The 18672-nt window shown below is 35.7% G+C and overlaps 1 protein-coding gene across 1 annotated transcript in view; it reads right to left on the reverse strand.

Annotated features, from left to right (window-relative positions):
* The window catches only part of RYR2 (ryanodine receptor 2), a 578200-nt gene that overhangs the window by 388724 nt on the left and 170804 nt on the right, over positions 1-18672 (reverse strand). The window contains exons 13-14 of the mRNA XM_068983081.1: positions 13609-13773; positions 11174-11295 (exon numbers count right to left, since the gene is read on the reverse strand). Of these exons, the coding sequence (XP_068839182.1) occupies positions 11174-11295; positions 13609-13773 (287 nt within the window). The remainder of the gene's footprint in view (positions 1-11173; positions 11296-13608; positions 13774-18672) is intronic.

Here is an 18672-nt window from a genome sequence, read left to right on the forward strand (position 1 = left end):
ATACTCACTGTCATCCTGCCTAATTTCTGCCAATTTAAAATTTATCCCCACAATAAAAAATTAGAAAATTCACTCAATCAGAAAACAAAACATTAACATGCTTTTCCATTGTCTGAAAGAGATCTATTTTAAAAGTAGGATAAGAAACAGCATCAAGTTGTATTTTCTAGACTTTGAAAAAATATGACTGCAATTTAAATGTGATAATTTGCTGTGCTTTGAGACGCTGAATTTAAAACTCATAGCTGTGTATCTTAAAAGACTTTTAAACAATAGTGTTTGTAAATAAAGAGTATTTCAAAATAAAATGCTTAGTAAAACAATACCCAACAGGTAGCATAAAGAATGGGAGAGTGTCTATACTATAGTTGATATAGCAATATTCATATTGGTCATGACAAAACTTGATACCTAAAAATATTACACTTCCTTCCCTGCCCTCTGCATTACCAAAACTGTAAGGCAATATTTTATTTCAAGGAAATATGTATTTTGAGTTATCTGACTGTACTGCAATTTATATTAAAAAAAAATTGTTGGTTCAGTCACTAAGTCATGTCTGACGCCTAGTGACCTCACGGACTATAGCACGCCTGGCTTCTCTGTCCTCCACTATCTCCCAAAGTGAAAGTGTTAGTCACTAAGTCATGTCCAGTTGTTTGCAATCCCATGGCCTATAGCCTACAAGGCTCCTCTGACCGTAAGAGGCTATAGGCAAGAATACTGTGGTGGGTAGCCATTTCCATCTCCATGGGATCTTCTGACCCAGGATTTCAACCTGGGTCTCCTACATTGGCAGGCAGATTCTTTACCCTCTAAGCCACCCAGAATTACCACTATCTTCCATGGTTTGCTCAAATTCATGTCCATTTAGTCAGTGATGGTATATGACCATCTTATCCTCTGCCTCCCCTTTTTCCTTTTTGCCTTCAATCTTTCAATCGTTAGGGTCTTTGCCAATGATTCAGCTCTTCACATTAGGCGGCCTAAGTATTAAAGCTTCAGCTTTACCTTCAATACTTCCAATAAATATTCAGGGTTGATTTCTTTTTGCAATGACTGGTTTGATCTCCTAGGAGTAAAAGGGACTCTCAAGAGTCTTCTCCAGCATCACAGTTTGAAAGCATCAATTCTTTGGCACTCAGCCTTCTTTACAATCCAACTCTCACATCCTTACATGACTGCTGCAAAAACCATAGCTATGACTATATGGACATTTGTGGGCAAAGTGATGTCTCTGCTTTTTAATAAACTGTCCAAGTTTATCATTGCTTTCCTTCCAAGAAGCAAATGTCACAGCTACAGTCACCGTTCACAGTGATTTTGGAGCCCCCCAAAATAAAATATGTCACCGCTGTAACTTTTTTCCCTTCTATTTTCCATGAAGTGATGGGACCAGATGTCTGATCTTATGTTTTTTGAATGCTGAGTTTCAAGCAAGCTTTTTCACTCTCCTCTTTCACCCTCATCAAGGGGCTCTTTGTCCCTCTTTACTTTCTGCCATTAGAGTGGTATCATCTGCATATCTGAGGTTGCTGATATTTCTTCCATCAATCTTGAGTCCTGCTTGTGATTCATCCAGTCCAGCATTTCACATGATGTACTCTGCATATAAATTAAATAAGCAAGGTAACAATATACAGCTTTGTTGTACTGTTTTCTCAGTTATGAACCAGTCAGTAGTTCATGTCCACTTCTAACTGTTGTATCTTGACCCATATATAGGTTTCTCAGAAGATAGGTAAGGTGGGGTCTGATACTCATATCTTTAAGAATTTTCCAGTTTTTTGTGATTTACACAGTCAAAGGCTTTAATGAAGTCAATGAAGCCGAAGTAGATGTTTTTCTGGAATTCCCTTGCTTTCTCAGTGATACAACAAACGTTGGCAATTTGATCTCTGGTTCCTCTGCCTATTCGAAACTCAGTTTGTACATCTGGAAGTTCTCAGTTCACGTACTGCTAAAGACTTGCTTGAAGGATTTTGAGTATAATCTTGCTAACATGTGAAATGAGTGCAATCGTATGGTAGTTTGAACACTTGGCATTACCTTTCTTTGGGAATGGAATTAAAAGTGACCTCTTCCAATCCTGTGGCCACTGCTGTTTTCCAAATTTGCTGACATGTTGAATGCAGCACTTTAATAGCATCATCCTTTAGGATTTTAAATAGCTCATCTAGAATTTCATCACCTGCACTAGCTTTGGTTGTAGGAATGCTTCCTAAGGCCCACTTGACTTCACAATCCAGGATGTCTGGCTCTAATTGAGTGACCACACCATCGTGGTTTTCTGGGTCATTAAGATCATTGTATAGTTCTTCTGTATATTTTTTCCAATTCTTCTTAACCTCTTCTGCTTCTGTTAGCTCCGTACCATTATTGTCCTTTATTGTGCCCATCCTTGCATGAAATATTACCTTGACAGTCTTTCCCATTGTATTGTTTTCCTCTGTTTCTTTGTCCTGTTCACTTAAGAAGGACTTCTTATCTCTCCTTGCTATCCTCTGGAACTCTGCATTAAAATGGGTTTATCTTTCCTTTTCTTACTTGTCTTTTGCTTCTCTTCATTGCTCAGCTATTTGTGAAGCCTCCTCAGACAACCACTTTGCCTTCTTGGGTTTCTTTTTCCTTGAGATGATTTTGGTCACTGCCTCCTGCACAAGGTTAAGAACCCCTGTTCACAGTTCTTCAGACACTCTGTCTACCAGATCTAATCCCTTGAATCTGTCCATCACCTCCACTGTATAATCATGAGGGATTTGATTTAGGTCATACCTGAATGGCCCAGTAGTTTTCCCTACTTTTCTTCAATTTAAGCCTGAATTTTGTAATAAGGAGCATCTTTGTAACCAAAGATGGAGAAGCTCTATACAGTCAGTAAAAACAAGATCTGGAATTGACTATGACTCAGATCATGAGCTTCTTAAAAAGAGAAAAAAGAAAAGAAAAAAAATGTTTCAAACTAAAAATTTGAACTTATGATGCTCAAAAACATAATTTTAAATATATCATCATTTACTTTAAATATTACTAATAATTTTGGAATATTTGACTTAAACCTTATAAACAAATGAAATAGTTAAACTGCATGACTATCCTAAAGTTTCTATCTGAACTTCCAAATCAGATACATCAATGAAATTCATCTATTACCTTGTCTTGTTATCTCTGTAAGTTCTTTCTACGCTAAAAAAAGCAACAGAAATGACTTAGCAGGAGAAAATTTTTTCTTCCTTTTTAAAATGAACACTTATATACAATGAAATATTGCTGTTTTAAACATGTTAACCCATCAATTCTAGCTGAATGATAAATATAACAAAGTCAAATTTAAATCTCATCTACAAATGTAAATAAAATTCAAAAATAACTCAAATATAATATCTACATTTTCAAACTTAAAGGGAAATAATAGTAAATGTCAGTTTTTAGATTATTAGGTTGAATATATCTGTTACAAAAAATGTAATCATTTACTTGCTTTCTAGGAGAAACTTGTCAGAAAATGCTGTCCCAGACTCTTAAAATTGTTTATCATGCATAGTTTTAGAACTTCTATCCAATATAAGGACGTTTTTCATCTTAATTTATCAAGGACAAATGAATAAAAAAAAAAAAAAAAAAACTAGGGGAAACCAAAGGTGGCAGAATCACATTATATCAAAACAAAAATCAAAGTTATGAATTCTGTCCCTACATTTCATAACTTAAAGATTAAACCATATTACAAACAGATTTATCCCTTGTCCCATTTACTTCAAGAATACATTTATTAATATATACCTACAGGGAATTAATACACTTTAAAAAAAATAGTCCAGAAAAATAAAATACAGTTCAGTTGCTTAGTCGTGTCCGACTCTTTGCGACCCCATGTATCACAGCATGTCAGGCCTCCCTGTCCATCACCAACTCCCGGAGTTCACTCGGACTCACATCCATTGAGTCCGTGATGCCAACCAGCCATCTCATCTTCTGTCGTCCCCTTCTCCTCATAGAAACAAATGCAAACACCCACCCTCACACACACTCCACGACCACTACCTTAACCTTGGTGAAAGAGACCAGAATGATCACAGAAAATAAACTACATTAGAAAAATACAAATGTATAAACACAAAATAGATTTTGACTTTCACTCTACAAAATAAAAAAAGGTCTGAGTTTATATATTTTAAATAAGGCTTTTAATAGTATATAAATCTATATTAATAAAATGAATATCTAAAAAATTACCTTGAAAAATATCTGAATATTGTACAGATATTGAGGATTTTTAGTCATTTTATAAATGTGATAGAAGGATCAAATTATGTTACTTAACATACCCTTTACAATTTCTATAATCATGTAAAATTTTTCAGTTTCTAAGGGATATTAAAGAAGCCATATTAAATTATATCAGGCTACATTAAAGCTATATAAATTCAGGAATTCAAATAATTCAGTAATATTAACAAGCACATAAATAAATCTATATATATAGATACACATATATAGACATGATGAACAATATAACCAGCAGGTAAGTATTCCAGAAAGAAGAGGGAAAAACCTAAATTAAATTTCATTTTTTTAAAAAAATGAATACACAATTAAGGTTAGGTAATATATGGATGTGAGAGTTGGACTGTGAAGAAGGCTGAGCACCGAAGAATTGATGCTTTTGAACTGTGGTGTTGGAGAAGACTCTTGAGAGTCCCTTGGACTGCAAGGAGATCCAACCAGTCCATTCTGAAGGAGACCAGCCCTGGGATTTCTTTGGAAGGAATGATGCTAAAGCTGAAGCTCCAGTACTTTAGCCACCTCATGCGAAGAGTGGACTCATTGGGAAAGACTCTGACGCTGGGAGGGATTGGGGGCAGGAGGAGAAGGGGACAACAGAGAATGAGATGGCTGGATGGCATCACGGACTCGATGGACATGAGTCTGAGTGAACTCCGGGAGTTAGTGATGGACAGGGAGGCCTGGAGTGCTGCGATTCATGGGGTTGCAAAGAGTCGGACACGACTGAGTGACTGAACTGAACTGAACTGAAGTGTAAAAAAAAGGAAAACAGACTCATTTGTTCATCCATGGCACCTGTTGCATGATCACAGTAAAGAGAGAGATTTCAAAAGGAGATGCTGGGTAACTCAGGAAAAGACAGTAGCTTAGTGATAGGCTTGAGGTGAGAAATCAAAAGGAGAATAAACATAAATACAGAAGTAGAAAAGATTAGACTACATTTGCCAGAGGAAACATGGAATCTCATCCTGAAGTAAGAATTACATGTGTCAACTTGTGAATTACTTTTGGACAAGATAAAGTGAACAGGGACAGCATTTACTCTCTTCTGAAACAATTCCTCCCTCCCTTCACCCCCCAAAAAATACCAGACAAAATATTTGGGGAAGAACACATTTCAAGACACTGAACATCAAGATACAAAGGATAGATAGGGTAACAACCAAGGTGAGCTGTACAATTGTTCCAGTTTGCCTTAGAAGAATTTCTAAGCTATGATGTAGGTAGGTAAGGGAACCCAAGTGAGGCACAGAAGACTCACTGAGTTGAGGAGACATTGCTGAGAGTCGGGAATACCTAGGGTGCTAGAGTTTGCAGGACATAGTCCCAGAGAGGAGATGGCTTTACAAGAGTGGACTCTAGAGGACTAAAGAGGATCCCTTTCAAATACTCAGCCGACTACTGATCAACATGTACACATGAGAAAACTGCCTTCAGCAGGGAACAGAACCCCCCGAAATGATTAGAGGGGACAGTAGTCAACCCTTACACAGCTTCTGAAGTCAACCTCCTTCCATCAGCCAGACTAGAAGTCCTCATAACTCATGGGGCACCAAGTTGAGGATACAGATAGGCTTGCTTCAGTAGCAGAGACTAACTAGCCCTAGATTCAACCCTGCTCTGCTCCCACCCCAAAAACTCAAAAAGCAAATTCCAGAAGAATCAAACTTGACTGAGTAACTTAACTGGCTCCCAGAAAAATCTCAAAAACATTGACAGGAAGACAAAAATATACAGTATCCAACAAATTTACAATGTCTGACAACTAAACAAAAATGACCAGATATATAAAGCATAAAAGATAATCATAAGTAAAAAGAAAAATCAACGAACCAAAGAAAAGCTGACAATATTATACCCAGGGGGGAAAAAAATGAAGGTAAAATAAGAACATTTCAGAAATAAGTACAATGGCCAAAGGTGCTCATCTCCAGCTGACCTGCACCATAAGAAATGTAAAAAGAAGAACTTTGGGACTAAAGATAAACTACCTAAAGGAAATGCAAATCCTCAATAAAATAATGAAGACAAAAACAACTGAAATGGTAACTCTGGGCACAAAATGTTTAGTGTTTTTTGTGTATTTAAATCTCTTTAAAAAATATAACCTTAAATGAAAATTATAAAAATGTATTTTGGGGTTTATAATATCAATCAAAGCCAAATGTATGACAAAAACATAACAAAGACTGGAAGTTCTCTAAGTATTCTATTGAAGTGTTCTTACATTATTCATAGAGATGAAATAACTTGAAATTACAAGTTAATGACATATGCTAAAAATCTTAAGCAACCATGAAAATGACAAAAAATTATAATAAGTCAACAAAAACAAGATTAAGAGAGAATTGCAGAAAATATTCAAACAACACAAAAGAAGGCAGAAAAAGAAGGAAAAGGGACAAAGACCACATAGGACAAATACAAAAGGAATAATAAGATGGCAGGCAAAACTATATATCAATAATCATACAAATATAAATGGACTAAATTTTACAGTTAAAAGGAAGTGATTGTCAAAGTGGATAATAATTCAAGACCTAACTACATACTGCATAAAAGAAATGCCCTTTAAAGATGCAAATTAGTTAAAAGTTCTTTAAAAAATATACACTAACACCAAGAAAAGCAAGAAAGCAGGAGTTCAATATTAACATCATACAAATTTGATGTCATAGCAAATATCAGGGATTTTAAAAAGGTAATTTCATAATAAAGGTGCCAGTTTATTATATTCTAAATTTTTATGAATCTAACAACAGAACTGCCAGGAAGAAGTAGAAAGATCCAGTTATAGTCCAAAATTTCAATACCCTTCTCTCAATAATGAATAGAACATAGACTGAAAATCAGTAGGGAAACAATCTAAACAACATTATCAGCCAACTAGATCAAATGGACCTTGTTAGTACTCTACGCAATCAAAGGAAAATGGGCACATGGAACATTTATTTCCCAGTGCACACAGAATACTTAGCAAGACTGAACATTTCCTCAGAAAGCAACTAACAACAAACATTATGAAAATGTCTGAAAGGACTTGTGACTGAGTTGATTTGTATGATCTTGGTTATAAAGCTAACAAAAGAGGGATCCATTCTTAGACTGAGTTATAACACTCTTCCTGGTTCAGTGACAGTGAGGGATATAATTTTTTCAGGTTGAACTGAAGTAGTCATGCCTGCCTCTGCATCAACCTATGCACATCCTCCACTGTACCTAAACCATCTCTAGATTACTTAGGATAGACACTACAATGTAAATACTATGTAAATAGCTCCCAGCATGCAGCAAATTCAAGTTTTGCTTTTTGGAACTTCCTGGGCCATAAGTCACATCTGGATAAAAGCACGCAGTCTTTTAAGTATGTTTTCTGACCTCTAAGATATTAAATTAGAAATCAGTAACAGAAGGATCTTTGGAAAATCCCAAATATGTGGAAGAGGAGGGCATGGCAACCCACTTCAGTATTCTTGCCTGGAGAATCCCCATGGAAAGAGGAGGCTGGCTGGCTACAGTCCATGAGGTCACAAAGAGTTGGACATGACTGAGCAACTAAGCACAACACAAATATCTGAATACTAAACAACCTATTGGACAAAGAAGCAATTAAAAGAAAACACAGCACAACAAAAAGTGACAGGGGACACTAAGGACAGATATTTTAGCACTAAAGGACATAGGAAAGGTCTCAAATTAATGATATCAGCCTTCATCTTCTGAAAGCAAAAAAAAGAAGAGAAATTAAACCCAAGGGAAGCAGAAAAAAGAAAGATTACAGATCAGACTGGGAATCAGATAATCTTTTTAACTGATTATCCCTCCCTCAGTTCCAGGATCTCCCTCAGATATCAAAATTTATGCTCAAGTCACTTATATAATAATGGTATAGTATGGGTTTCCTGGTGGCTCAGAAGATAAGAATCCACCTGCATTGGGAAGGCCCAGGTTCAATCCCTGCATTCCTTCCCCTAGAGAAGGAAATGGCTACCCGCTTCAGTATTCTTGACTGGAGATTCCAATGGACAGAGGAGTCTAGTGGGCTACAGTCCATGGGGTCACAAAGAGTTGGGTATGACTTAGCAACTGAGCGTGTGTGCTCATGCGTGCACACACACACACACACACATATAATTATAACTAAAAAATATTGAGTATAGTCCCCTGAACTATCCAGTAGGTCCTACTTCTTTATTTTAAATACAGTAGTGTGTTTTTGTTAATCCCAAACTCCTAATTAACTGCTCCTGTCCTCTTTCACTTTTGGTAGTCGTGAGTTTGTTTCTATGTCTATGGATCTATTTCTGTTTGGATATTAAGTATACTTGTATCTTAAAAAAAAAAAGATCCCACATACAAGTGAAATTTCACTTTCATATAACCTACTAATATTCTTCTGTATACTTTAAATCATTTCTAGATTACCTACATAATACTATGTAAATAGTTATAAACACAATATAATATTATGCAAATAGTTGCCACCATGCTTCAAATTCAAGTTTTGCTTTCTTGAAACACTCTGGAATTTTTTCCTAATATTTTTGATCCATGGTTGGTTGAATCTATAGATGCAAAATCCTTGGATATAGAGAACTATCTAAAGTTAAATATGGGTCATATAACTAACCTATTTTATCAAGAGAAGTCTAATGAATGAATTTCATTCAAATAACCCAAATAAAAATTGAATTTTATTATGCAGCAGTAAATACCTAGTAAGTACTTTTGCCACAGAACCCAAATTTCACATGTTTGGTTCTCTAATCAATTAAGTAAGAATTAAGATTCTAAAATTAATGTTCCAAATCACAGGTTCTTTAAAAAAAAATATGAGTACTCTTTAGCAAAGAGTGAATGTGTGAAAGTCAATCACATCCAAGATGAATTTTCGTATCTTGATCAACATAGAAAACATCACTTAAGGCATAGCATCACAACATTGAGTCTAAACACTGATACAGTATCTTTCTGACCAAATATACTTTAAAACAAATAATTTTTTTCTGTTATTAAGCTAGCTCTTTCTTGCCAAATGGAATCTCAACAGTGCCTCTGAAAATACCACACAAGTCACACTGTAATAAAAACTTCTATAGTTGAAGAAATCAGTACTGATGGATAGACTACAAAGAAAATAGGCTATTTTAAAGATTTATGGTTATTTTCCTCAATAGAACTGATTGGGCAGTATTAAAGAAGAACTATGGAAAGGACAAAATGGAAAACGTCTAAGCTGAATTGATCCTAAATAAGTTACAATTTCACAGTTAAAATGTTGTTATAAAAAATAAGAATCTGATGATGCCTACTCCAGCAAGCATTACTCCATCTGAAAAGGGTTAGGATTTATGTGAGACAGAGAATTGAGATAAATACTAGGGATATGATGAAGCTGAATGCTCTCCACATGCTTTGATTTCATGAAAGTATCCACAGAAATGCACACACAGTGCAATGGTTTATAAAAGAAGCAGAGAATAATTAACATTCATATAATCTTAGGTGGTAAAGGTCTTTTATATGCTGTAAAACCAACACATGATTTATTGAGCAAACCACGATGGAAAAAGCACTTTAAGATCTTTTCCAAACCGAAAAAGATGGGGAAATATTTAAAATGTATATAGGAAATTAATATCTCTAACATAGAAAAAGCTCATAATGGCCTAATATAATATAAATATTATCAAATAATAGGGCAAATCACAAAGAAAACATAAATGAAGAAACTTGGCCAAAAATTACGAGATATACTCATTGGTTTCTTAACAATTTGCACTGCTGTGCAAATTGTTAAAACACTAAATATCATTATAAATAAATATGTGGAGAAGGAAACAGCAACCCACTCCAGTATTCTTGCCTGGGAAATCCCATGGACAAAGGAGCCTGGTGGGCTGCAGTCCATGGGGTCTTCAAGAGTTGGACATGACTGAGTGATTAAACAGTAACAAATAAATATGTATATACTATAAATATACATATATATACATACATGCATGCATGCATGTTCAGTTGCTTCAGTCATGTCTGACTGTGCGATCCTATGGACTATAGCCCTCCAGACTCATCTGTTCATGGGGATTCTCCACAGAAAAACTGGAATGACTTGCCATTTCCTCCTCCAGGGATCTTTCCGATCCAGGGAACGAACCCGTATCTCTTATGTTTCCTGCATCGGCAGGTGGGTTCTTTACCACCTGTGCCACTTGGGAAGAGCATATACACATATATATCAGTTTTGCCCATCTTTAAATTGGCAAGTGTAAAAACAGATATAATACCTATCACCAACCAGAGTATTTAGTGGTATAGGGTTCCCAGAAAACACTCTGGACACAAATTAGACTTAGTTTTGCAGATATGCAATTGTTTCCATTATTACATGGGAAAACTTACTTATCACAAGAATCACTTAAAAAAAAAAGTTCAAAATTCACAAAGTATCTAGGCAGTACCACCCTCAGTGTGAAAATGCTAGCACAAGGGCATGTTATAGAATAATTCTCACATACAGCTAACAATTATAAGTTACCTATAAAATTCCTAAAACCACAGTCATTTCTTAAAAAATCATTTAAAGGAAATATACTCAACACTCTATAAGAATCTATAAGGGAACAGAATTTGAAAAAGCACAGATATATGCATATGTATAACTAAGTCACTTGGCTATATACCTGAAACTAACACATTGTAAATCAACTATATTCCAATTTAAAAAAGAAAAACACAAAATCATTTAACTAGCATTTCCTAATGTGTTCGGCAGAACTGCCAAACTGTATGAGATTTACCAACATAATATGTTTTAGAATTGTTTATTTGTAATCTGAAATTGAAATAAAATATCAAGCAACCACAACAAAGAAGGAAAATATACCTAATAAATCTATTAAAAAGGAAGACTGTGCTCCGGATGACACGTGCTGTCCGTGATTCTTCATGCTGAGATCTGGATAAATTTAGGCCATCATCCATGTGTCCTTCATGATGCATAATAGCCTGCACGAAAACAAAAATAGCTCCATTACTCCCAACATCCTTTTTTCAACTGGGTGTTAGGAAGGTATGCACTCAAAAAGGTGAGCCATGACAATACACAGAGTCTAAAGACAGGTGAAACAGGCTGTACGCAGTCATGGTCAGGTAAAGTGATATGCACAGGTTCCTGTACAAATTCATCCTTCAATATATTTATTCAGCTGTTGCTTTAAACATGAATCAGTTGTTGTTTAAAGCACAAATCAATAAATGTATTGATTTGAAAACCAAATATTAGAGTGCTTTCACATATCTATATTCAATAATTCATCCACAGTCTAAACAAACTCTGAACAAAGAAGCAAAGGAAAACATTACATGGGATATTAGTTATACAGTAATTCTGAACATAGCAGGGTTAATTTATAAGCACTGAACAATGCTTCTAAGGTATCTCAGTTCTTTTTAAAAATGTATTTTATTGTATTATTTCTTTTGTTAGGCTTTATATTTCTGAATATACAACATAAAGAGATAATTGAACAGCTGAATGAATTTTACAAAGTGCAACAACTCTGTAACACCCAATCAAGAAAGAGAATGTTATGGCACCTTAAAACCGCCCCTAGTGCTCACTTCCTGTCCCTGTTCTTCAAGGTATTTCCCATCTTCAGGACTTTCAACAGCAAAGATCACTTGTGTACTGTATGTAAATAGAACCATTTGTGCCTAACTCCCTTCAGTCAACACCAACAGCAAGATGTCTTCAGAACATTTAACCAGATAAACTGAACAAAAATTAGCAACTAGAACTAATATCACAAACTACCTAAAAAGCAATGTAAAGAGAATTTTCCCTATACCAAAATCAATGAGACAGAGATACAAAGTCTTTTTTCTTCTATTCAAAGTGTTTTTTTATTTTTGCCATTCCAAAGAACACCTGGGATCTTAGACTAAACCAAACTGGGTTTAGTCTATGAATATAAGGATTCTTAAGTATTGTGATGTCTTCTACCAGAGATTGAATCTTTGCCCCCTACAGTGGAAACTGTGAGTCTTAACCACTGGACCATCAGGGCAGTCCTAAAGTCAATCACAAACCTTAAATGCATTCACTGACAAAGAAAAAAATGACCATAATGGAGCAATATATTACTCCTTTTAAGACTCTAAAAAACAAAAACAAAATTGAAAAGAGGAATTAATTAAGATAAATAGAGAATTCAATGAACCAGAAAGAAAATGATATAGTAGGTAAGGATGAATAAACCCCAAATGTTTATTTTTTGAGAAGATAAATAAAAGAGATTAACCTCTCACAAAGCAGGCCAAAGATAAATTTGAAAGAAAGAAATAAACACAGGAAATAAGACATAAGATACAAAAGACATTAAAATTATAAAATATAATAAATGCCATATGAGACTTAATGCCCCCTCCGATTTTTTTTTTTAAGAACATATGTGGCAATTCTAGGTAAGTTCTAAAATAAAATATAAGTAGAAACTAATAAGATTTAAGAAGAATAATAAACTTGGTCAAACTGGGTTTAATCTATGAATATAAGGATTCTTAAATATTGTGATGTCTATTAACTTATCTATCAACAAAGTAAAAAACACTAAAACATGATTTTTATCTCCCTTCAACTGATAAAATTTAGCAGTCATATCCAATTTTATTAAAGTCAGATAAAATGAAACAGCAGAATATTATTTAAGTATATAAACTAGTTTAATTGTCTACAGGATGCAAGAAGGCATAACTTCAGTGAAAGAGGAGTGAAAATTCACAATCAGAAGTCATACTGAGATGAACAACCAGAATATATGAAATGACAGCAAGTTGAGATAAACGTGACTTGGGTGCGATAACAAAAAACACAAAAAAACTAAAATTTCAACCCTTTCATGGTTCACAGCCTTGTTGTGGCGAAGGGGCTATGTAACTCAATGAAGCTATGAGCCACACCCCGTGCAGGGACACCCAAAAGTGATGGATCGAAGTGGAGAGTTCTGACAAAACATGGTCTACTGGAGGAGGAAATGGCAACCCACTTCAGTATTCTGTCCAGAGGAGCCTGGCAGGCCATACAGTTCATGGGGTCGAAAAAAGTCAAACAGGACTGAACAACTAAACAACAACAACAAAGCAACATCTAAAACTGCTCACCATACAAAAACCGGAGAGTTCATCAGGGTGGGACTGGACCTCTAGCATGCAAATAACATAGCAAGTGGCTGAGAGAGTAGCTACTTGTTTTGGCCTTGCATTTGTGTTTTTTACTCATTAAGAATGACTGCCATACACAGTGTTTTTGTACATTCTTACCTTACGTTGTATGGATCCCATTCTCACCGATTTCACATCCACAGACTGGTAAGTGAGCCACAAGCCTGTATTGATATGCTGTATATAACATACCGAGTCTCCATATTTTATTTCAGAGGTTCCCATGCCATCAACTTCTTTTCTCACTCCTACATCCAATTTTTCCTGAGAGAGGGGAAAAAAAAGATAAGCAAAGACTTTAAAAAATACTGTTTTAATATCAAAAGAACTTTGCCTTGTTGTAAATCACGTTCCCTGAAAAATATAGCCCTCTGAAATAATAATGGTCAAATGTTCTATTGTAGCAGTTCAACCTCTACTGGAAACTGAGTAGGAGATTGCAAAGATGAATAACATACTCCTGAATTATTCATACGGGTATAAAATTATTTCAGCCATAACACAAAATTTTATATTGCTTCATGGCAAACTCCAAACGAGGGACCTTAAAATCAATAATTTAGGTTTCATATTCTTTCCAGATTATTATTTTTATGATTGATGACAAAGAGTATACGTTGGAGGGACAGAAAATCCAATCTTGAGCCTAATCTTTGCCACTTAGTACCTCTGAGGCCTTAGGATAAGTTAATTAAACCTTTTAAGCCTCTGTTTTCTCATCTGTAAATAAAGTTAACAAGAGAACCTCCCCCCACAGTATCAGAAAAAATGAGATAATGAATTCAACACTTTCAGCACAGTATCTGGGATAAAATAAACACTTTAATAAACTTTCATGATTTTGACCATGAATCTGTTATTTATAATGGTAATGATAAATTTTGTTTTAATGAAGGTGTTAGGAATAATGATGATTTCTTTTAAACACTAATCAAGGATATAATTCAGTTTCAATATAGTTTTTGGACTACAGAGCTCCCTATGCTAGGAAGAAACAATCAATCCTCTGATACCAACTAAATATTTCCTTTCAATCCTTATTTGTTTTAATGCTTCTTCCTTCAATTTTCCCCTCCATGTTTCATTCTGGTCTTCAAAAACTCATTATATCTTGAAGTTCTGTATGATTCTCAAAATAACAGGAAAAAAATCTAATATTCTTTCAGTTACAATATCTTTTTTCTGGTTTCTTATTGTTCTTGTTCTAATTTTCTTGTTAAATTTAAGTTTTGTCTATCTCTTTGGCTGTCTGAGCATTGTTTGAAATCAGTACTAGTTATATAAATGTTTCTGAAAATTAGGTTGGAATCAATTTTATGTCTGTTAAACCACCAAAAGGAACAATTCAAGTAAAACAGAAATTTTGATTTCTTATGGCATTATTGCTGCTGCTGCTGCTGCTGCTGCTGCTAAGTCGCTTCAGTCATGTCCGACTCTGTGCGACCCCATAGACGGCAGCCCACCAGGCTCCCCCGTCCCTGGGATTCTCCAGGCAAGAACACTGGAGGGGGTTTATTACACCACACTAATAATTAACAACTCCAAAATAATTATGGACACTCTGTCAACAATTGAAAATTAAAACTTAAATGAGTTTAGATTCTTAATGCAAAAAGGCTCAAGGTCATATAAGAAAGTGAATGCAATTTTAAGTTAAGTTGATTTAACCATTATGCAAATAACCTGAAACACTATGCTAAGAATATGCAATAAAACAGATAATAAACCATTCCAATTTCATTCTATCAAACCAGATAAACTACAAGTCTACTTAAACCAATCCTCTAAATAGAAAATTTAAATTCTAGGGAAAATATTTAACAATGCAATTATCTCCTCAAAATAAAACAAGGAGCTTCTAACATGCTTTTTGTTTTTCCTTTATCCCAGGAAATTGGCTTCTAGTCTATCTATAGGCTTGTGGATTGGGCTTTGAAAAACTGCAGCTACTAAGTGCAAAGGTATGCTGTGCTTGCTTTTTACTGAAGAGCTTCACATCACTCTCTGGATTAGAACTTTTAATTTCGGAACTTCATGATGACCATGTTTTTGTAATTATTCTGATTCCCAAGTCAAGTAAGAACTGCTAAAGTGACATTAGAGGGGAAAAAAAAAACACACACACACACCTGATTATTTGCTGTTTAAAAGAACAAAAGCCAGTCATGTCCTTTCCTTCTTTTATTTCCTATCATTTTCTGTAGTTCAAGTTTAGGAGACATTCAGGTAAAAATAATCTGGATGATCTGACCCATCACCATGTTAAGAACATGACAGCTGGTAAAAGCATCTAATAGAAAACTAGTCTGTCTTACCAGAAATAAAGTGTCCAACTTAGGTGAGAAGTCAGATTCCTAAAACCCTGTATTAGCTAACCTATATCTAAATTAGTGATCTTTAGTTTTAGTGTTACTTTGATATATTACATAAATCATCTATATTTAGTTTTGTTTTTAGTTATTCTGGCTTTGGGAAATGATTGTGGTTTAGTTAGGCTAATCACCCCATAGACAACAGTTAGAAAATTGGAAAAAAAATATTTTTTAGAATCTGTTGTTAGGCATTTCAGAGAGACCAAAAGCAGAAAGTGAACAGCAGACTTCTCTATAAAGACAAGTGATCTGTAAGATGTAGCCTTTGCCTAGGGGCTTGCCCCGTCCAATCTGCTTGGAGCTCAAGCAGAAGAAAAGCTGCTGCCTTATTTGATACTTAAGGTATCAAAGGACACAATTTTGGGTTCACAAGCAGACAAAAAAATTAGACGAGCTAAATCCTGGATGAGAAACGTAGCCACAAAATCTGTTTATGCAATCTGCCAATTCTTGTTAACCATTATACTATGCACACCCAGGGGAGGCCTAGTAAATAGCAGCAGCTAGACTCCAAAATAACTGAGCACAAACTGTACAAGCAACAGCCCACTGCCAAAGAAAGAAGAAACTGGAGCTTCAGTTCAGCAAGATTCACTGCCTGAAAAAACCAAAGTCACTCTTCAGAAAAACTAAAATAAAATAACCCCAATCCCAGCATTCAAATAATCCTACTCATGAATGCTTGGAAAATCTAATTTCCAAATGAATATTCATATGGTTCCAGAAGTTTAAAAGATCAGCCTGAAAAATAAAAAGTGATGTTTTGGCATTGGGTATGTCAATCTCGCTTATGACCAAGTCACAACTATGTCTGAACAACTGTTCTCCTTAAATTATATATACTGGACATAATATTGGAAATTAGACTCATTAGGAGATTTAAGCTAGTCCTAATAGCATTATGTTTTAATTATATGGACCAGGTAGTCAAAGAAATTCTTCTAGCATTAACTGAAATTTTCCTTAAATGTCCCCAAATTATTCTGTCAAGTGGCTGAGAGAAAGAAGACAAGGCCTACATCCTTAGATGATGGAGTATTTTGGTACAAGCCAGTTCTCCTTAAGACAAATAGTGGCTAAAGTTATGAGAGTTAAAAGGTCAAAACTGAATTTATTTGCTTCTATACAGGGGCACATTTTGGCAAAGAATAGCTGGTCACTGTGAAATATGAGTCTAATAATACTACAGGTTAAGAGAAATTGCTGAGATGGACAGGCCAGGTCAAGCTTAGCCCATCCAGGGCACAACTGCAAAAAAAACACACAGCTGACCTTAGTCCTGATGTTCAGAAGCTTCATGAGGAAAAATTCCAGCAGGTGGGTTTGTAGAGAGAAGGGCTTAAAACTTTTCCTGTATTGGGAGATGTAAGCAGCTTGTAGAAGGCCCCTCTATTGTCTTTTCACTAACCTTAAACCAGGTACCCCCATGCTCTACTCATTTTTGGCCCTAGCTCACCTTTCAAATCTTTTCATCACACAATAGTTTGCAACTTGTTGGTTCTTTCCCTAAATCAAAGAAGCAGAAATGAATAAGTAATTAACAGATGACCAGATCACTTCCCTAACTTCCCTTTTGGAAATCTCACAAACAAACTGTGTGAACAAGAAAAAGAAAGTGAAGGCGCTCAGTCATGTCCAACTCTTTGCAACCCCATGGACTATAGCCTACCAGGCTCCTCCATCCATGGAATTTTCCAGGCAAGAATACTGGAGTGGGGTGCCATTTCCTTCTCCAGGAATCTCACAAATAAACTGTGTCAACAAGCCAGTATCTAAAGAAAGATCACGAGAAGCCGATGAGCCTGCACACTGTTGGGGATGGCCAAGACTCTGACTCCCTATCTCAATGATTCACTAGATTACTTCCTGGTCTCCCTTTAAAAGCTTTCACTGCCATGCAGAATCTTCAGAGGTGATTTTGGGGGTTGCTGAGTCCACCATAACCCCAGACGGCTAGTTATTCTGATTCAAGACAACCTTCCTTTCTATCAACGTTTGTGACTATTGATTTTGTGAGCAAAGAGCAGCACACCTGATTCAATAACAGAGGGTCTTTGAGGAGCTTCCATGGGGACAGTGAAACAAGGACACAGAGCCTTAGGAGAAGCCCTCTAAAATCTTGTACTATATTTTCCCTCCCCTGGAGTGTGGGCAGAACCAATGAACATGATGGGGTATCACTTCTGCGGTTAGATTGTGTTACACCACGAAGGCAAAAAGACCCAGCAGATGTAGTCAGGGTCTCTATTCAAGTGACCTGGAGCAAATAAAATGGGAGGCTTCCCAGGGTGAGTCGTACTTAATCTGGTGCGGTATTTTTTTTTTTTTAATTTTAATTTTTACTTTATTTTACTTTACAATACTGTATTGGTTTTGCCATACATTGACATGAATCCACCACGGGTGTACATGCGTTCCCAAACATGAACCCCCCTCCCACCTCCCTCCCCATAACATCTCTCTGGGTCATCCCCGAGCACCAGCCCCAAGCATGCTGTATCCTGCATCAGACATAGACTGGAGATTCATTTCTTACATGATAGTGTACATGTTTCAATGCCATTCTCCCAAATCATCCCACCTTCTCCTTCTCCCTCTGAGTCCAAGAGTCCACTCTACACATCTGTGTCTCTTTTGCTGTCTTGCATACAGGGTCATCATTGCCATCTTTCTAAATTCCATATATATGTGTTAGTATACTGCATTGGTGTTTTTCTTTCTGGCTTACTTCACTCTGTATAATCGGCTCCAGTTTCATCCATCTCATCAGAACTGATTCAAATGTATTCTT

This window comes from Capricornis sumatraensis, chromosome 10, assembly GCF_032405125.1.
Source record: "Capricornis sumatraensis isolate serow.1 chromosome 10, serow.2, whole genome shotgun sequence".
NCBI classification, from domain to species: Eukaryota; Metazoa; Chordata; class Mammalia; order Artiodactyla; family Bovidae; genus Capricornis; species Capricornis sumatraensis.